This window comes from Abramis brama (assembly GCF_963993115.1).
Source record: "Abramis brama genome assembly, chromosome: 7".
In the NCBI taxonomy this organism is placed as follows: Eukaryota; Metazoa; Chordata; class Actinopteri; order Cypriniformes; family Leuciscidae; genus Abramis; species Abramis brama.
This window is the reverse complement of record NC_139969.1, coordinates 18,901,568-18,922,857: the sequence shown is the minus strand read 5'-3', so window position 1 is coordinate 18,922,857 and position 21,290 is coordinate 18,901,568. Positions and strand designations below refer to the sequence as shown.

General features: G+C 37.3%; 4 protein-coding genes across 4 annotated transcripts; 3 read left to right on the top strand and 1 right to left on the bottom strand.

Moving 5' to 3' along the window:
* The first annotated feature begins 570 nt into the window (after positions 1 to 570).
* On the top strand, positions 571 to 5,578 carry oprk1 (opioid receptor, kappa 1). The gene is made up of 4 exons (XM_084120927.1): positions 571 to 745; positions 978 to 1,225; positions 1,918 to 2,270; positions 3,373 to 5,578. Exons 2-4 carry the CDS (start codon positions 981 to 983, stop codon positions 3,906 to 3,908), a joined length of 1,134 nt encoding a protein of 377 aa, XP_083977053.1. The 5' UTR covers positions 571 to 745; positions 978 to 980; the 3' UTR covers positions 3,909 to 5,578.
* A 3,976-nt stretch (positions 5,579 to 9,554) lies between these two features.
* Positions 9,555 to 12,771, top strand: chmp5a (charged multivesicular body protein 5a). The gene is made up of 8 exons (XM_084120938.1): positions 9,555 to 9,717; positions 9,836 to 9,940; positions 10,674 to 10,720; positions 10,862 to 10,955; positions 11,287 to 11,358; positions 11,467 to 11,575; positions 11,695 to 11,810; positions 11,932 to 12,771. Exons 1-8 carry the CDS (start codon positions 9,652 to 9,654, stop codon positions 11,980 to 11,982), a joined length of 660 nt encoding a protein of 219 aa, XP_083977064.1. The 5' UTR covers positions 9,555 to 9,651; the 3' UTR covers positions 11,983 to 12,771.
* A 630-nt stretch (positions 12,772 to 13,401) lies between these two features.
* Positions 13,402 to 16,044, top strand: bag1 (BCL2 associated athanogene 1). The gene is made up of 7 exons (XM_084120939.1): positions 13,402 to 13,517; positions 13,832 to 13,957; positions 14,205 to 14,287; positions 14,372 to 14,485; positions 14,870 to 14,977; positions 15,174 to 15,236; positions 15,360 to 16,044. The coding sequence occupies exons 1-7, from the start codon at positions 13,481 to 13,483 to the stop codon at positions 15,447 to 15,449; spliced, it is 621 nt and encodes a 206-aa protein (XP_083977065.1). The 5' UTR covers positions 13,402 to 13,480; the 3' UTR covers positions 15,450 to 16,044.
* Positions 16,045 to 17,096: 1,052 nt separating this feature from the next.
* myl12.2 (myosin, light chain 12-2) lies at positions 17,097 to 20,578 on the bottom strand. The gene is made up of 4 exons (XM_084120940.1): positions 20,478 to 20,578; positions 19,680 to 19,887; positions 18,261 to 18,422; positions 17,097 to 18,143 (listed from the first exon to the last, which is right to left on the bottom strand). The coding sequence occupies exons 2-4, from the start codon at positions 19,861 to 19,863 to the stop codon at positions 17,971 to 17,973; spliced, it is 519 nt and encodes a 172-aa protein (XP_083977066.1). The 5' UTR covers positions 19,864 to 19,887; positions 20,478 to 20,578; the 3' UTR covers positions 17,097 to 17,970.
* Positions 20,579 to 21,290: the final 712 nt, after the last annotated feature.

The following is a 21,290-nucleotide window of genomic DNA, read 5'->3' as shown; positions in this document are numbered from 1 at the left end:
AATATATCTACACACACACAGTCTTGATTTCTTGTAGGCTATCTATTTAACCCAGAAACCATTCAAACACCAAATGGAACAGGCACGTGAATTTATATTGCTATAAAAACAAGACAGATGGACTTGCCTGTCTTCATTTCAGAAGACCACAAGCCATCACTCGTTAATCCTGTATTTAGGCTACGTCTCGCCTCCACTGCCCCACACAATCACACACATCCTTCTTTGACAAACTAATGCGATTTTCCCCATCTTATACGTCTCTTTGAATTAAAGCTATACTAATGTCCACATACTCTGAAGCGCTTCACTGGCTTTACTGCTATATTGTATATAAACCGCAGTCTCGCCGGTTGAGTTCTCACGCGACAGTGCGCGCGTAAAATGTCTCCAGACATGAAGTTTGGCGCGCGCCATCTCATAAAACACTAAAACTACTTCTTCAACGGTAGCAGTGTCTTACACTTTCAGATTCTTAAGACATTTTGGACATTTTGAAGACAACTTTATTTCCGCCGATATAGGCGAAGAGTGGCAGTGAGACACTACAGCTGGTTAAAGGAGACCGTCACATGAGATCTGATGTCATACGGGACGCGCGGCAGAGGCAGCTGCTCTCATAAGGTGGCAGTCAGTCATCAATTGAATAGGAGCAAAGAAATCAACGCATTGCGCACAGACATCATTGTTGTTTTAAAACATTGGGATTTTCAAATTAAATTAGCGGTTTGCAGTTTGTAATAAGGTAAGACTGTTATATTTGAGTGTTTTGCAAACTGTGCAACAGACATTTTAGGTGTCAAGTGCAATACAGTATCAGTTATCAGTATATACATACTGTATATATTTTAACAAATGCATATTAAATAATTATGTTGCAAAAAGCTGTCAGCTATTTTTTGTTTACCCTTTTTATAATATTTATCATGCGACTGAACTTTTCCAGTGACATTTGATCTTATTTTGCAAACCAACAGACGATGGACAGCAACGTGGTGCAGATTTTTAAGGAGGACAAATGCCCCTTATCTCTCCCCGAGAAGTGTTTGCCCAACTTCACATGGCAGTCTGCTGTCTCGGACATTTATAACTATTCACTGAACGAAAGCTGGACGAACGAGCAGGAAACTAGGTCCCCTATCATTCCGATCATCGCCGCCGTGTACTCTGTGGTGTTTGTTGTCGGACTGGTGGGAAACTGTCTTGTGATGTATGTCATTATCAGGTAAGAAATACCATTGTCCTAAGATGTACTGCCCGTCATTGATTATCAAATTGGGTCCTTTAAATCTCATTTTGAGAATATTTATCAAAAAATGTGAATAGCTGTTGATAGACTTTATTTTTAAACAGTCATTTGAAACGTTTTCAATTGGATGGTTGGACGAAATATCTGTTTTATGGAAAACATTTAGCGTTTTGCTCCCCCCGGTGGAGTAATATATAAACGCACAATGCAGTCAAAATTACCTTGACATATAGTAAATATATGCTGCTTTGAGCAGGGTCTGTGTCTGCTCCACATTCTGTATACACGAATAGAAATCATACTAAAACAGGGCTGTGATATATATATATGCCACTTCAGATGCAGCTGAGTAAAAACTCATTTTGGAGACAACATTTGAGATAAAAACTGCACAGATCATGCTTGTTGAATAATAAATCGCAGCACAAGCTGTTCCACTGCAGATATAATCAGAAAAAAATTAGATGGGCTTGACCTGTGAATGATATAATAATGCCTTTACACAACCGGCAAACCACTGAAAGACAAATGTTCCGTATCATTTGGGAATTTGCTGTCAGTTTGTGTAGTATACGACCTGAAAGCAATCTCATGCATGAATTTATCACACTGATGGGTTGTGTTTCATTAATTTTGACACTTTCCGGCTAATTCAATTTTCCTGAAAGATACACTAAAATGAAAACCGCCACCAACATCTACATCTTCAACCTGGCTGTTGCCGATGCCTTGGTAACCACCACCATGCCCTTCCAGAGCACAGATTACCTACTGAACTCCTGGCCGTTTGGTGAGGTGGTGTGTAAGGTTTTCATCTCCATCGACTACTACAACATGTTCACTAGCATCTTCACTTTGACCATGATGAGCGTGGACCGCTATGTGGCGGTCTGCCACCCCATCAAGGCCCTGGACTTCCGGACTCCGATGAAGGCTAAGATCATCAATATCCTCATCTGGGTGTTGTCCTCGGCTGCTGGGATCCCTGCAATGGTCCTTGGGAGCACTCAGACAAACAATGGTAGGGATGAACGATATAAACACTACTGTAACACCTTTCTGTCTCTCATAAGTCTATTCTGCTCACCCAGGCTGCATTTATTTGATTAAAATGCAGCAAAAAGCAATAATGTGATGTATTACAATTTAAAATAACTGTTTTCTATTTTAATATATTTTAAAATGTAATTTATTCCTGTGATGGCAAAGCTGAATTTTCAGCAGCCATTACTCCAGTTTTCTGTGTCACATGATTCTGCAGAAATCATTCTAATATGCTGATTTGGAAACATTTCTTCTTATTATCAATGTTAAAAACAGTTGTGCCGCTTAATATTTTCGTGTACATTTTGATACGTATTTTTTTCAGGATTCATTGATGAATAGAAAGTTCAGAAGTATAGAAATCTTTTGTAACATGATAATGTATTTACTTTTAATCTCTTGCATTCTTGCCGAATTAAATGACCAATTTCTTTCAAAAAAATATACATAAATAAAAATCTTACCGAATAAATAGTAGTGTATCGGCTATCGGCCAACATTGGAATCTTTTCAGGTGTCAATATTGGATATTTAGGGTAAGTCCCTAGTCATCTAACACTGGTTAATGTAAATCTTTAAAAATACTGAGAATTTAATAACATTGTTAAAAGTTATCTTTAGTGAATCTCAAAATGAATATTTCCATTCTGTACATTATCATGTTGTGATGCTTAAATTTACATATTTTTTTGAAACATTCTAGTGTTTTATTTTGTATTAATTAAAAAAAAAAATAGCATATAGAATTCTAATATTGGCAATTATTGGTTATTGGCCATAACACGAAAATAATGATCAACTCAACAGTCAGAATTTCAATATCGATGCATCCATAAAACATGGCACTGAATACCTGTCAATTTTAAGATTCAAAAGTCAAGAAAATAATATTTGTTGATGTGGGACCAAAAATAAATCCAAAAACAAATGTCCTCTATTAAATGATGGGACTGTCAGTTCTCTGATTAACCCTAATGTATTTGTTGTTCCTTCCCACCGTGGCTTCATTATAGCATGCATGATTAACCTGTTTTCACTTCTGATTAATAATTAACTGGTGTTGTTATTTTCTTCTGCAGGCACGACAGAGTGTGCTCTGCAGTTTCCAGACCCGTATATCTACTGGGACACAGTAATGAAGATCTGTGTCTTCATCTTCGGGTTTGTGGCTCCCCTCCTCATCATCACTGTTTGCTACACGCTTATGGTCCTACGCCTTAAAAGCGTCCGCCTGCTGTCGGGCTCGCGGGAAAAAGACCGCAACCTTAGACGCATCACCCGCCTGGTGCTGGTTGTGGTCGCTGTGTTTGTGGTGTGCTGGACGCCCATACACATCTTCATCTTGGTCAAAGCTCTCGCGCACGGAGTGCCGGAGACCACAGCGGTCATGGCCGCCTACTTCTTCTGTGTGGCGCTTGGATACACCAACAGCAGTCTCAACCCCATCCTGTACGCTTTCCTTGATGAGAACTTCAAACGGTGCTTCAGGGACTTCTGCTGCCGAGGTCGGGCCAAGGGGGACGGGCACGGCGTCAGTCGGGTCAGAAGCACTCTTCGTGAGCACACGTGCCCAGCGGAGGCCAAACGGGACGGAGGCCACGGTCGACCCGTATGACTAGCCGTGGAGCTGTCAACCTTTCATGGTCGAGAGGACTCGAATGACCTTGGACTGACACAGATCACCACCGCCATCTGAGGAAGAGATTGTGCCCTTTATGTTTTAACATTTACTAGCTTTAACATTTGCTTTACTTATTTAACATAACTATGGCTCGAGTTTGCAAAAACTGATCGTTTAGTGAAATCATTGTCTTGTTTCGTATGGCCATCCATATTCCGATTTTTACAGTATCACCTCATTCATAGAACTTTTTTTTTTTATGTCCATAGACCAAAGATGTTGTATGGTTAAAATGTAATTGCGTAATGTTGTTATAAATCCTTTGGGATATATAGTATATTACTAGCCACTATATTTTAATTCAAACATATAGTTTCCTTGGGTAGATATGATAAAACACAATGTAGACAAAAACAACAAACATTTTATGTTTGCATCCGTTTGTACTGTTAATTGTTTATTTTGGATTGTAAAACAGCCCTGTTTTCTATTAAAAAAAATAAAATAAAAAAACAATGTATAATAATAATCAGATTCAGCAGTGTCACATAATTATGACTCAGGAAACTATAAATGACGGAAAAATAAAAATGTATGTAGTCTATAGCAGTTAGTGTTATCGGAACTGCTTACTGTCTGAAATGTGCTTTATATTCTCTGTATTTGATTTAGATTGAAGGATTATGTATGAAAAGGATTATGAATGATTGTGGATAAAGGATTATGTATCCAAGTTGCCTTGGGAGTCTAAGGATTTTTGAGCTGTTTTTTGGGGCATAGGGCTTTAAAACAACCGACTGAAGGACTGAATCTACTTAGTCAGGTTGTTCTTGCTTAATAATACAGTGTATTATCCTTTCTATGAACCTGGGGGGAAATGATGTACATCTCTATTGCATGTTTGACAATGAAAATGTGGAAATCTTTGAGTAACGTTTATGTAAATACAGCTTATGATTAAAATAAAATAAAAAAGCATTCATGTGATAAGGCAGAGTGGCAGTAAAATGTCTCAAGCAAAACACTTCAAACAAATGTGTCAGGTGCCTTACACATTGTTTTGTATTGATATTGTTGACGTAAAAGTTGATTTTAATTAAGTATTTCTATACAGTGTATGTATACTATCAGAGAGCAGAGACATTCTGCCTAAGATGGCTTAAAAGTGTAATCTTTTATTGTTTTGTTCCTTGGGTGTGTGTGTGTGACTGGAGGCAGAAGTCTGTTATTGGAATATTCACTCATCAAAATATATATTATGACATCATCAGTGCTCTATTGCCACAACAGTATTAGGAATTAATTGCAAAATTCTTGTTTTGAAAAACGTAATGCCCTTTGCGCTTTTGGTTTTTCGTAAATCAATATAAATTACATTATTGCAAGTTTTTGGTCATCTTAAATGCTTTATTGGACAATGCAGAGTGAGAGAAGCTTCTGTAAGTTCCACTGTACTTTTAGTAATGTGCTTGTACTACTATATAACAGCAGATTTTGAATGTCTTAGAAAGTTTCCCTCTCAGCTTGTTTTAATATGTGCAATTTTAAAAAGAATTCATTTGAAATCGAATGAAATGAGCTTTGCTTTGCAGTCAGTTGTACCTAGCTTGTATAATATTACCTGTATTTGAAAATTATATTGTCATTAAATTGAACTGTAAGAATCAGTGTTGAGATGAGTCATGTTGTGTTCAGATGTCAATATAATGTAGTATAAATATTTGAAATCATGGAGCTTTCATCCATCACAGTTGAATGATGTGACAACAAAGCCAGATGAGAGAAGCGTAACCACGTAACAAAGGCAGTATTGCCATGGCAACTTATTATGAATCGTATAGCATAATAATCAACCAGCAAGACACATTTTTTTTTCACACCTTTGATGTTTGTCAGTAAATTGAGAACAGCAATGAAATCATTTTAAATGATTTCATTGAAATGAAATGAAAAATAAGTCATAGAGGATGACATCATTATAAGGGGGGAAAAAAGAAAAAAAAAACTATGATTTGCCATCAGTAAGTTTATCATAGTCATTAAAAGTCATTGTATTAATATAAAACATCAATTATTCATAAATATAATAGATTTTAGTTTTTTACACTGATTTCTTTGACTTTCTTTCTTTCATGGAACACCAATAGAGATATATAGCAAAGTGTCCATGTACAATAGACTACTTCATGCTTTGTTCAAATCTTGAAAAAATGGTAGTCATCGGAGAACAGAAAATTACAGTATTTTTTATTTTTATTACAGATCTGTCAGCACCTTGTCAGATTATGGGCACTAACACTTTTCAGAGTTCGTTCAGTACTCAGTTGAATAGTTCTGGGTATTGCCGTTGCCATGGTAGACATTAATGGATAAACATAGCGCTTCAAGGTCACTCATCTGTGCGACTGTGAAATATCTGTTTTGTCAGAGCAGCTCTAGAACATGTAGGCTACAACTAATTTCCTTGGAGTCTGTGAGGTGTAAGATTACAAATATATTTTGAGAGTTTAGTGTGTTAATTGAAATGACAAAATTAGGGGAGAGCGGGGCACAACCTAACGCTTTTTGACTTTCTCAGTTTGTGTAAATCTGCTTAGGGTTCAGAGTATTTATTTTTTCCCAAATTAATTTCCCACATGTACAAATGACATGTGAGGGGCACATTGTAACATGACCATATGACAGCTTAAAATGCTATCTGATCTAATAAAATATATAAATATAAAAAGACAAACTCAAATATTTTCTCAATAAAACACAATTATTAACTTTTTCATATAAAATAATGTCATTTTTTAATAATTAAAAATAAAATATTTTTTGAGTTTGACAACAAACACCCCAGAAAATACAGCTCTACAACATAGTTAAAAAATAAAAAATAATTAATAATATCTTAACATTGACTCTCAGTCTATATTCACCTTTTTCTCATGTTTTCTCAATAGAATTCATAAAAGTAAAGAATAGAATAGCATAGTTCTAATAGGGGCACATTGTAACGCAGTGTTACAACATGCCCCACCTACACAATTTAAACTCGACTGTCTTCTGTTAGCGAAGCATTAAAGAACCATATCAACTGTTAAAGTTGCTCTAAGCAATGTCACACGTTTTTTAGGCTGAAACATTTTTTGTCACATACAGCAAACATCTCCTCACTATCCGCTAGCTGCCTTTCCCCTGAACACACTGTAAAAAAACACGGTCTCTGTAGACAGCCCAGGCTCCACAAACGGCAACAAAACGACACCAAAGTCTCCGGCACGTACACCACCGTCTCCGGCACGGACATCACCGCACGGACATCACCGTCTCCGGCACGGACATCACCGTCTCCGGCACGGACACCAACGACTCCGGCACGGACACCAACGACTCCGGCACGGACACCAACGACTCCAGCACGGACACCAAAGTCTCCGGTACGGACACTAACGTCTCCGGCAAGGACACCACCGTCTCCGGAATGGACACCAACTTCTTCAGAACAGACCCCGGCACGGACACCAGCATCTCCGGCACAGACACCAACGTCTCCAGAACGAACACCACCATCTCCGGCACGGACACCAACGACTCCGGCACGGACACCAACGTCTCCGGAACGGACACCAACGTCTTTGGCATGTCTCCGCTGTCTCTAGCACGGACAAGTGCACAGACATTACCATCTCCGGCACCGGCACGGACACCGGCACGTAAACCACCGTCTCCGGGCACAGACACCAACGTCTCCAGCACAGACACCTCCGGCACGGGCATGTCTCCGCCTTCTCCGGCACGGACAAGTGCACAGACATTACCGGCACGGACACCGGCACGTACACCACCGTCTCCGGCACGGAGACCAACGTCTCTGGCATGTCTCCGCCGTCTCCAGCACGGACAAGTGCACAGACATTACCGTCTCCGGCACAGACACCGGCACGTACACCACCGTCTCCGGCACGGACACCAACGTCTCTAGAACGGACACCAACGACTCCGCCACGGACACCAACGTCTCCGGCACGGACACCAATGTCTCCGACACGTACACCACCATCTCCGGCACAGACACCAACGTCTCCAAAACGGACACCACCGTCTCCGGCACGTACACCACCATCTCCGGCACGGACACCAACGTCTCCAGAACGGACACCACCATCTCCGGCACAGACATCAACGTCTCCGGAACGGACACCAACGACTCCGGCACGGACACCAACAACTCCGGCACGGACACCAAAGTCTCCGGCACGGACACCAAAGTCTCTGGCACGGACACCACCGTCTCCGGCACGTACACCAACTTCTCCGGAACGGACACCAACGACTCCGGCACGGACACCAACGTCTCCAGAATGGACACCAACTTCTTCGGAACAGACCCCGGCACGGACACCAGCGTCTCTGGCACGGACACCAACGTCTCCGGCAAGGACACCAATGTCTCCGGAAAGGACATCAATGTCTCCGGCACGGACACCAACGTCTCCTGAACAGACACCAACGACTCCGGCAGGAACACCAACGACTCTGGCACGGACACCACCTTCTCCAGCACGGACACCAACGTCTCCGGAATGGACATCAAAGTCTCCGACACAGACACCAACGTCTCCGGCACGGACACTGTCTCCTGAACAGACACCAACGACTCCGGCACGGACACCAACGTCTCTGGCAAGGACACCACCACCGTCTCCAAAATGGACACCAACTTCTTCGGAACAAACCCCGGTATGGACACCAGCGTCTCCAGAACGGACACCAACGACTCCGGCACAGACACCAACGTCTCCGGCAAGGACACCAATGTCTCCAGAATGGACACCAACTTCTTCGGAACAGACACCGGCATGGACACCACCATCTCTGGCACGGACATCAACCATCTGTTTTTAAATGTTAAAAGTAATTTTAAATAAATTATGCGTGAACAGGCGTAGATGCATTCAAATCAGACAGGAGAACCGTGACTGAGAACATAACGTTGGGAAGCGTGTTTGTGAAGGCGTTTGTGATATTACATTTTGATTTGATGCGGAAGGACTCCTTCAGAAGGAGCACCAGGCTGGCTGCAATTTGACGGTGCACGCAACATTTTTTTTAACAATAGCCTACCATCGCGCTATCATTGATATTAATTAATCTATTAATTAGATTGATTAATTTAAGGCAGCCTATGGTGGCATTTCACTGGTGAACAGGGGTTAAAGTGGGCCGGAACATGTACACACATTGGATGTAGATGGACCAAAATAAAACCATTAAAATATCAAGTAAATAAGTATTGTGATACTTAATTGGTGCCACAGTGACACTCTTGTCCCAAAAAGTATTTTTGTTATACTACAGTACTCATAGTCATTTTCCCTGTTGCATCTACACAAAATTTGAGGGTTCCCCCACCTGCCAAATCCCACTTTAACTGCAGACCGCAACATAGTGTCGGCAATAATTGTAGACAATCCATTTATTTATAGCTTTCGTTGGTATGCCTACATTTCCTATATTGGTTGGTTAAAAATATATGGGACAAAACAATTTCAAGGGAAAAATGGAAGGAGTAGAAAAACACACCGCAATAAGAAGTATCGATTTTAAGGGAAATGCTATAGCTATACTATCCTCAGACGTGACTTTTATTATGGTGTGTGAACTCTCCCACCAACCGGAACAAGCCCGTTGAGATAGTCAGCATTTAAATACCTCTACAAAGCAAATAAGTATAAATCCCCTTTAAATAATGAACAGAATTTTCGGTCGGAGTAAACAGACGCCTCCTCCCAACCTTTCTGACTGCATAGGCAATGTAAGTACTATGTTGTGTGAATGTCTTGCAGTCTCAGAACATCAGTGAAGCTGATTGGTGTTTGCATGGCAGACATGGATGTACAGTGGATGCTGTCTGTGTGGTGTTCCCGTTATAGGTGGATACGAGGGTCGAGTCGATCGATAAGAAAATAGCGAGAATCGACGCAGAGCTAATGAAGTATAAGGACCAGATGAAAAAGATGAGGGATGGACCCTCAAAAGTGAGCATCAGAAACTCGATTTGATATAACGTTACATACAACTATATCATTCTACTGTACAGTGAGATCCAAAAGTCTGAGACCACTCTGTTTTGCATTTTTAATACATTTTTGCATTACACATATTATCAGCATAACAACTAGGGATTTAAAAAAAAAAATGAAGTATTAACATTCCTTAGTATTTTTTGTCCTCCTTCTGGCAGCAGCTCCAATTTAGTATTATTGAGATATTATTATAGTTTAATTAATATTTTGTTTTTTTATATATATTTTTATTTTAATTTTAAATGATTGTAGTCATTCTGTTGTGTTTTTATAATTTTGAACTTTATAACTTTTTTATTTCAGTTTTAGTAGTTTTAGTAAATCAATTTTATTTCAAGGAATAATTTTTTGTTATGGTTTTAGTTTTTAGTAAACTATAACCCTGACTCGAGCTTCATTCATTCCTAATGACAATAAAACTTCATGATCATGTTATCCACCATAATTTGAGAATGATCCAAAGAGCATCTTGTGCATTAAAACATCTGACCTTTAGGTGTTCACAAGATCACAAATGTACTTCATTTAAATTGATTACTGACCCTGACTATATTCTTTTTGCATTGTATTTTCAAAATTTAAATTAGACCTTGAATCCCAGATTTTCAGAGTGGTCTCAGATTTTTTGATCCCACTGTAAATCATAAAGAATTCTGTAAGCGTGAGATGAACGATCTCTTTACAGAATACAGTGAAACAGAAGGCGATGAGAGTGCTGAAACAAAAAAGAATGTGAGTTTTATCCTGATGAATATTCATTTGAAATGTGTGAAATGTTTATTTCAATATCTAGTATTCTGTTTTCATTTCACATTGATAAAGGATGTTTTTAGTAATAATGTTAAATGTTTTTTTTTTTACTGTATAATGCAGGTATGAGGGTCAAAGAGATCAGCTTTCCCAGCAGTCATTTAATATGGAACAAGCCAACTATACAATCCAGTCATTAAGGGACACCAAAACAACAGTAAAGACTTGTTATTAACTTATTTACTGCTGTCCATAGATTCCCAGCACTTTTGAATTTCATTTATTCATTAATAAATTCCAAGAAATTTGATTTGCAAAGAGCCCACTTCTTCTTGCTTATATTGTATTTTCCTAATAAAGTAAATAATTTCATAATGCATTGTTTTTTACTTTCTAAAATGTCATTCTGAGAATAATAATAAAAAAACTTTCTTTTTTACTGGTATCTGTGTTATTCCGAGCACTAAGACATTTTTAGTTTCATTTATTCATTCATATTTAAATTTTTTTAACTGTAAGATTCTACAAACCTTTTATACTTTTTTTAGGTGGAGGCTATGAAGATTGGAGCAAAAGAAATGAAGAAAGCATATAAACAAGTGAAGATGGATCAGATTGAAGTATGCACACTAATCATTTTGATATCACTGTTTTTTTAGTAATGTTTTTGATTTAAAAATTTTACCAAATTTTACCACTTTTTCATTACCAATGTTTGTGACTGATAGGACCTGCAGGATCAACTGGAAGACATGATGGAGGAGGCCAACGAGGTGCAGGAAGCTCTCAGTCGCAGCTATGGCACACCAGAGATCGATGAGGATGAGCTGGAAGCAGGTTGAGTGTGTGTGTGTGTGTGTGTGTGTGTGTGTGTGTGTGTGTGTGTGTGTGTGTGTGTGTGTGTGTGTGTGTGTGTGTATTTGGAACTTTGAGCTTCACTTTTTTCTCTGTTGCAGAGCTGGATGCTCTGGGAGATGAGTTACTGCTGGATGATGACAGCTCTTATTTAGATGAAGCCTCGTCTGCACCCTCCATTCCTGAAGGAATACCCAGTGACACTAAAACCAATAAGGTGCAGATTGCATTGATAATATTGTCAATGACAAGATATACATATTCATTATCTTTTGGGAATATTTATTTTTGTGATTTGTTCAGTACATTTTCTTTGTTTTTGTATTTGTATCCCTCAGGATGGCGTTCTGGTCGACGAGTTTGGCCTTCCACAGATCCCTGCCACATAAGAATCTGTTCTCTGATCAGTGTTTTATTTACATGCGTTGAAGGAAGTTATTAGTGCTGGTAAATGGTATTGGACATGTTTTGTTGTATTCATTGCCAATCTAGCACTTGGTATTGTAACTAACTTGGTATTGTTTTTGTTTGAAGCACTATTTTAATTAGAATTTGGTCATGTAAACATGTTAGCCTGATTGCCAATGAGATTCCAGTTTTTAGAAATTTAAAGAAATCTGGTATATACACCTTAAATCTACCTACTAAGAATTTCCATTGTTTCCTTAGCATACCTTTATATCAATGCATGTCCTAACAAAAGTAATTCTGGATGATATGAGATCCAAACAGTTACAAAAGTCAAGCTACTTTAAAAAATATATATAAAAAAAATAATTACGAACATTAAAACATGTAAACCCATATTATTTAGTAATATAGCAATTTCAGTTAATATTATTTTTTTTACAGTTTTACAGTAATTTTTTTACAGTTAATATTAATGTCTATGCCCTTGCTTCACTCTGGACTCTGAAGCTTGCTGAAATGTTGACAGAATTACGTTGACACTGATCAAGTATTTCACGTCTGTAGTTCTGTGTAGCATGAATGAAGAATCTGCCTGGAGCAGCAATGTAAAGCAAGGCATCAACTGGTCTGAATATTCTTTGAATTATTAAAATGACCTGGTTTTCTTGATAATAAAGCTCATTAATGATAATACATCAAGATCTGAAATGTGAAATGCATCACTGGAGTCTGTAAGAGTTGCAATAAATGGTGGTATTTAAAAAAAATAGTGGATAATTTTTTTTGGAACCACTGGGCTGTTTATTTGGCAGTAACACATTTTAGAAGAGGAGCAGATTGTTTTCTATAAAATTTACATTTACATTTATTCATTTAGCAGACGCTTTTATCCAAAGCGACTTACAAATGAGAACAATAGAAGCAGTTAAACTAACAGTAGGACAACGATATGCAAGTGCTATGACCCTTCTCAGTTTAATCTAACGCAGTACATGTTACTTTTTAAATAACAGAAGAGAAGAGAAGAGAAGAGAAGAGAAGAGAAGAGAAGAGAAGAGAAAGTGTTAGTATTACTGGATCAAGTGCTGTCGAAAAATATGCCACAAGAACAATAAAAGTATTACATAGTCTCAAAAAAACCAAAAAAAAAAAACAGTTAAATAAATGTCGGTGCTTTTAAAACCCTTTTCCAAAAAGGATTCATGTAAAATCTAAATTTATTTATAAAATGTAAGAAATTAGATTTACAAAGAGCCAAAGTCCCTCTCTTTGAAATAGCCCACTTCTTGCGTATATGGTATCTTCCTAATGAAATAAATCATTGCATAATGCATTGTTTTTAATATGTAAATTAAAAAAACAAATATCAAGCACATCCCCGGTTTTCTAAGGGGCGTGACGCATATAATGCGTCACTTCCGGTTGCATAATGTACACATTCTAAAGTTGTGAAGCCTTAGCTAACAGTGTGCCGATATGGCGGAGAACACCTTGACTGTGACAGTTGCTTATGGTAAAGATAACTGACCATTTTTAAAATTTCAAAACATGAAGATATATCGAAAATAAATGTAGTCGCTATTTTATTGAGGTTAGCTTTACACTAGCTGTTAAAGCTAGCTAACGTTAACTGTAAAATGATCCGAACATCACTCTAAACCTAGACACTTATCTAAGGCTATGAATTTATATCTTGAGTTTTCAAGTCAATTGTAATCTGATTAAGGTTAAATGAGTGGTGAACGTTAACGCTGGATTTGCAGATACAGTTCCAGTTAGCTCTCTCGATCATTTTGAGTATTAAAAACCTGTGATCTTCTGTCTCAGGCACGACCAAACACAGCATCACTTTAACAGCACAAGATGGACATGAACCACTGTTGAAGGATTTGTGTGAGGCGCTGACAGAAGCCACAGGAGTACCAGCACCATCCCAGAAAGTCATATTTAAAGGTAATACAGCATATACAATGCTTTAGGCACATGCTCTGTTTCTCAGCTTCCTGTCTTTATACTCGCTCAACTGTGTTTTGCGTATTAACTACAGTAACTGTCATGAGTTGAAGCTTGTGAGCTCAACACGATGCAGTGTTTGAAATAAAAGCATCATTAGTCTGCCATTGCAACAGTTACAGTGTATTGCTGTTACAAGAGAAACCTGGATCACTGGAATTGTAACCTTATGTTGTTCTGATTGTAGGGAAATCATTGAAAGAGATGGATGAGCCTCTGTCCGGCTTTGGGGTAAAGCAAGGTTGTAAAATGATGATGATTGGAAAGAGGGTAAGATGTGTAATGTCATTCATTCATTCATAAAGATATATCTGTAATTATTTCTGAGTCTGACAAGCTGCTTTATTTTTACAGAACAGTCCTGAGGAGGAAGCTGACCTTAAAAAGCTCAAAGACATTGAAAAGTCAGTGGAACAAACCGCCAAGAAGCTTGAGAAGGTGGATGGTGAACTCACAGGACTGAAGAACGTATGTGTGACATGTTTTTAAAAAATAAGTCTTTAGGTGCATCCCAATTCACGTATTTATGGCACTATTCTATGCCTTTTTATAGTATAAATAGTGTGAAAATTGCGCTTCAAATATCTGGATGATGCACTGTATTAACCGAAAAAGTGGAATGTTGGACGCACTCAACTATCGTAGCTTTAATTACATACCGATGAGGGGCTAACAGATTCTGATGTTGGATGACAAAATAACCTTATGAAATTCATGGTTGAGTAGTGGATAGTGTATAGTATGTCATTTGGGACACATCATTTATTTTTCTTCTTGAACAGTGTACCTGCTGTACGAGGCTTGGCAATATGGTCATTCTCATAATTGAATTCATAATGTAATGATTTTCAGGGTTTTCTTGCAAAGGAGTTGCAAGCTGAGGCTCTTAACAAACTGGACCACAGAGTGAAAATAGCCTCCGAGCAGTTCATGAAGATCCTAGAGGAAATAGATGCACTGGTAAATTGTTTTTTTTGTTTCTTAAAGTTGCTCAAAGTAAAACCAAGTAAAAAACCCGTTACACTCAAATGTAATGTCACAATAAGGAAGAAAAGATCTGCTGCTACTATATTAAATGTATTTAAATCCTGTTGTTCAGTAAAGTCGCTTTTTATTTGTGCACTTTTGTATTGATAAACTCCAACATTATTTACAGAACTTGCCTGAGAGTTTTAATGACTGCAGGATGAAGAAAAAGGGACTTGTGAAAACTGTTCAGGTAGGATTATGCCTTATTGATATTAAGTTTTAATTAAACACTTAAGACTTTAACATACCAATGACCATTATTTGATTTCAGATCTTTAATAAATATTGTTCTCTTTATTTTCCTTGTGCTTAGGGGTTCCTAGCTCAGTGTGACAAAATTGAAGCTGGAATATCAGACCACTTGGCCAAGATTCAGACAAAAAACTTAGCCTTAGCGGAGTGATTGTGAATGAAGACTCCTGACATCAGTAGTTACTGGTGCTGCTCTGTGAGCAACTGAAGAACCTCACTGAGAGCTTTGGCACTGAAGGTGGTCCTGCAATTCCTACACCCCATGATCTACACATGCACCTGTCATACGGAGAACGGGCGGCATTTGATTACTTATGAGTTTATATTTTTCATGCTAAGTGTTGGAAATACTTCTGGCTATGGATGGGACTGAAGAGTTTTGACCATCTGGAACGTTCTGTCGTTTAACTTTGTTACCTAGCCTAAGTTTGACAGATGTTGGATTCATAATCTTGTTTTGGTCAAAGAGAAAAAAAAAATGAATGGTGCTGGAAAAATGTCTTTTTAAAGGACCCAATTAAATGATCGAATTAATTAAATAAATCAGCATTGTACAGTAAAACATTTGGATATAAAAACGTGAAATTGTTTTTTGAAAGCAAAGGATTGTAGCTCGATAGTCCTTATTTTGTTTATATCATGATTAAATCTCAGGGTGCTCCAAACCACTGGTAGTTGTCTCCATCGATTTCTGTCTCTGATGTTGTTGTGAAGTTATTGAGAGAAATTAAACATTTGAAAACAGATTTTGTTGTCTTAGTTGGCAGTTTATCTTATTCTATACAATCCAAAATCTAGGTTTCAATGAACCAGATTATTTTTTTTATTTATTTTTTGTGTGAATTTATTTTTTCAATGTCATTACATTATTTGTAGCATATGAAACAAATGGATTTTTTTTTTTGTTGAAAAAAATATATGACCTCTGTAAAGGCCACCAGGACTTATTAAGAAAATAAAATGGCATGATAAGACATGTATAGGCAAAAGCAATGTTTTTTTTTTTTTTTTTTTTTTCAAGTACCAATTCATTTTTAGGTTTCAGGCTATTTTTAACCAAATTTTGTATAAAGATGATTCTCAACTGTTATGAAAGATATTACAATGATTTTTTTTCATTTTCCTTTATGCAATATGTGTGTAAAATGGCTGTTAATAGGTAGTCCCAATCAATATAATGTATCTAATTTGCATATTAATGTGTTCTTGAGGCAACATAATGATCTCATATTTTATAGGGTTATTGATGTATAATATATTTCCCTATTCACTCGTGTCTCCCAAAATGCCTGATAAACATGCTGTAAGTCCTGTTGTCCTCAGTGGACATTGGTTTTGTAAAAGAAAGTAATATTCGGATTTGAAACCACATAACATTTTCCTGAGATGTTTATTTCTGACAAACAATTTGAAAATTAGATTTAAATGATAATGATAATATTTCCATAAGAGTGCTAAATTTGATCATTCAGTCAGTCAGTTATTTTTAAAGACCAAGGAGATGTAGTTGTCATGGTGAAACCTGAAAAAACATTTGGCATTTCTCTTTACAGGACATCTAGACATAAAACTGTGATGTGTAAGGTCTTAAAAAATTAACTATAATATAATGTCCTCTACAGAGGAAAAATGTCTAACGTTATCCCTCGGTCTCAGGAGAATAATATTAATGACAATACCTTGATTTTAACCGATTTCAAAAATTGTGTTTTTTAACAAAATAATGTTGGGATAAACTCCAAACTGATTTTGTTTGTAAAACACTGCCCATTCTGTAAAGAAAACTTGATGACTTACCTCACATTAAATTGTTTATTACAAAGTGTAAATATATATCCAGCAACTCCAGGCTACATTGAATAATTCCAGAATTTATTTCTCAACATTTACAGCAGAACAGCATTCATTCACTCTGAGGTTTACCACAGATTACAAGTCTTTATGTAATTCATAGTTATGTACAAGTCTGCATAGACTGTTTGACCGTGTGTCCACCAAAGCGTTTTTTCAAGCGGCTGGCGTATTTTTCAATTGTTTTCGTTTTAAAACGCCATGAGCGTAACGAGGCGCTGAGCTTTTTTTTTTTTTTTTTTTTTTTTACGCTGAGGCGCGCGGCGTTTTTTTTACCGGTCGCCGAGAGTTGAAGAATGTTCAACTTTGGGTAAAATGCAGCGCTCATCACTGTCACTTTTTACCCAACTGTCCAATCACAGTGGAGGAGAGGCGGGACTAATACCTCACCGACCATTAATTTAATTTAAAACAAGAGCCAGAGAAAATACGTTACATTGTATCTACATTTTAATATAGAATCAACACAGAAACAAAATATGTGCGAAATGAGATACTAGTAACACTTTCGCGGATATTCCGTATCATAACAAGCAAAGTGTCTCAACTGAAAAAAATGCTGCGCTGCCAAAACGCTCTCAAGCGCCCATAGCTAGGCGTTTTCAGCAGAGCGCCCAGCGTTTTCAGCTGGCTAAAAACGCTTTGGTGGACACACGGCCTTTAAGAGAAGGTCCAGTGCAGTCAAATGATCTCACCTTGCTGATGAATAAATCCCTTTGCACTAGCCCATGTGGGGATGAATGTGGGGGAAAAGGAGAAAATTAAACGCGTGTAGTATTACAGTGTAGTTTTCATTCGTTTCAGTTGTGCTCGGCCTCATCCTAATCATCCTTGTCTTTAGCGCCGTGCTTCAGGATGCGTGTGAATTCCACATAGTTGAAGTTTCCTTTCTTGTCAATAGGAGCCTCTCTAAACAGCTCGTCTACTTCTTCATCTGTGAACCTGTCTCCCATTGTGGTCAAGAGCTCCCTCAGGTAGTCCTCCTGAATAAAACCTAGAACAAATTAGGCATATTGGTTATCAATGCTGAAAATAATTTCATAAATGTATACCAAAAACAGAATATATTCTATTTATTTTGGTGAATACCTTACTTGCTTCCCTTACTTACCTGTCCCCTCTTCATCAAAACAAGCAAAGGCGTTTTTGATGACATCCTCAGGGTCTGTTCCATTAAGTTTCTCTCCAAACATTGTGAGGAACATTGTGAAGTTAATGGGTCCAGGAGCTTCATTCATCATCGCCTCGAGGTATTCATCTGTGGGGTTCTTACCTGACAATGAAATAACTTGTCAGTCAAAACCAGTTTGTATCGGATTAAAAGTAGATTTTAAGTTTTGTGGCATTTAAAAATGATTTGAATTTGTTTTTTATTTAAATTCTTTTAAGTTACCAATTATCAAAATATAATTATTATTTTTATGGAATATTGCATTGTTTATTATGATTGGTAACACTTTAGTTTAGAGCTCAATTCTCACTATTAACTAGTTGCTTATTATTAGCTTGCATATTACTAGGATATTGGCTGTTTATTAGTACTTATAAGCACATATTAATGCCTTATTCTGCATGACCATATTCGACATCCCTTAATCCTACCCAATTCCTCTACTATCTTACAAATTATTAATAAGCAGTAATTAGGAGTTTATTGAGGCAAAAGTAGTTAATAGTTAGTCAATAGTGAGAATTGGACCCTAAAATAAAGTGACCAAATTATTTTCTATGGACATCATTATATAAAAAAAATGATTGTACCCTCATAATCTTTAATCAAAATAACTCCCCCTCCCCTTTGCAACAACAGCTCTTCTCTTATGACGTGTTCACTGGCGTCACATGATTAACCCCCTGAGTTTAAATTCATTTATGTCATACTATATTTTGTTATTTATTATTTAAGTAATTATTTTGTTGTTTTAATTTTTTTTTTAAATTACGTTTTTTTCTCTCTTTCAATGTATGCTGCTTGGATTTTTTCTGTGTTTGTGTTTAAAACATGCTAGTTTATTTAAAGAGATATTTGTATTTTATTATGACTTAGTGTTAACCATTTCAGAACACTATGAAAAATATGACCATATGTAGAGATATGACCAGTAGATATGAACCATATTTTAGTGTCCACTGCAACAGTAATGAGCCCGGGAAAGTTACAGGTCGGAGTAATGGGCATGCAGAAAGGTGAATTGCTACAACAGAAATTAACCCCTAACCCTACCCCACACCCAGACAGACAGCTTTCACGACCAATGATAAAGACCTTTTCCCACACCCATTTCATCCTGCAGATACCCACACTTGACAATAACTGATCTGGATAGTAGCATCCAGAGAATTACAGATAATTATAACTGAAATCCCATATAACAGTATATAGTATTTTTTGGTGGCACCAAATGGCATTAAAGTGAAACGAGTGTGGGAAAGTGATGTCCCTTGGAATGGAGGAATGGAAACGGGGTCATTAAGTGTGAAGGGCAGAAGATTAAACCTTTTTGCTTTTGGAAAACTACTTTGTCCTTACCTAATGAGGCCAACATATCATGCAGATCCTCTTTATCAATGAAGCCATCACGGTTCTGATCGATCATGTTGAATGCTTCTTTGAATTCCTGGATCTGTGATTGGTCGAACATGGCAAACACGTTTGACGTGGCCCGCTGGGGGCGCTTTTTGGTGGTTTTCCCCTTAGCCTTTTTGCTAGACATTTTGACAGTTCTGTGCTATTAAAACTGAAATTTTAAAAAAGACATTTTGCTTGTTAGACAAAAACATTTAACACAGATTATAGGAGTACAGGAGCTATTCAAAAAGAAGAATGACTAAAATTCATTTAGCAACGATGCCAACCACAGCAATGACATTTACTTTATTTAAAACAACTTACTTTTCAGACGAACGGATTATTGTGTAGGCCTATACAATACTGTGGTTATGAGTTTGTTTAGCTAACTAAGTACGTTAATATTAGCTGATCAGCCTACTGGATGAATAACGTTAGTTGTCAAAAACTTAGCACTTAAAATCTTTAAAGCTTACGTTATGTTTATTTTCACACATCACTTCAGTTCGTTCGTCCACATTTAATGACTTTGTAACAGCACTAATGGCCAATAAGAAAGCTTGAAATGTTGACAGGAAGCAGCATAATAACACATAATTACTAAGCTAACTAGCAACGGAGCTGGCTTTTTTGTAGTAACGTTACGTTAGTCTGTGTCGTGTGCTATATAAAAGTATAAAACTATAACGTCACATTCAACACGTACAAATATTGGAGATTGGAGATACTCGTGCAGTAAATTAAGAAAATTAGACGTACCTATTCAGGTAAAAAGGCAGAACACCCAAACACCGGCTGCCACACTGAAGCACCACAACAGCACCCCTCTAGATTAGTGTAATGGGAAAGTCCTGTCGACATATCATTACATTACGGACTGGAATAGCCCATGAGTGATCCTGAGGGGGTGGGTTCAAATTATCAAATAGGAAAAACGCCAAATTGACTTCTAAAATGAAAGGTGAATTGTTACAGTAAGGTAACGGGTGTGTTTATGGTTATTATGGTTTTCATATATTAGCTATAGGTCAGATTTAGTTTAATTAAATTAGTTTAATTAAATTACAAAACAACAACAACAACATTGAACATGGTATCGGCGTCAAACTTCTGGCTTTTTCCCCCACAAGCATTATGTTACATAGACATAGAGCTAATTTAAAAAACAAAACAAAAAACATAACCTCAAAAATAGTTTTTATGTATAATCCTTGTGTTAACAAAATGCTCATATTTATTATTTTAATATGACAGCAGAGGATATCTTTCACTTTAGCTGGAAGAAGAAGACAGCATTCCAAATTGCTTATAAACGTATCTAAAATAATCATAACCATTTATATGAGACTTGCAGTTTCGATAGGTAGTTCAAGGCTTTGCCACTCTTGGTGGTTTGGATTGTTTTAGAACTATTTTTCGTTTGCCTGGAAAAATATGACAACATTTACACGACAACTGACTAAATGTGTTAAAAGGGGTACTTTAGCGCAAATGAACCTGTTTAATGTTTATAAAACGCAACATCACACGCAATCGCTTCTGTTTTACAGAACAGTGCTGATTACGTTCGCC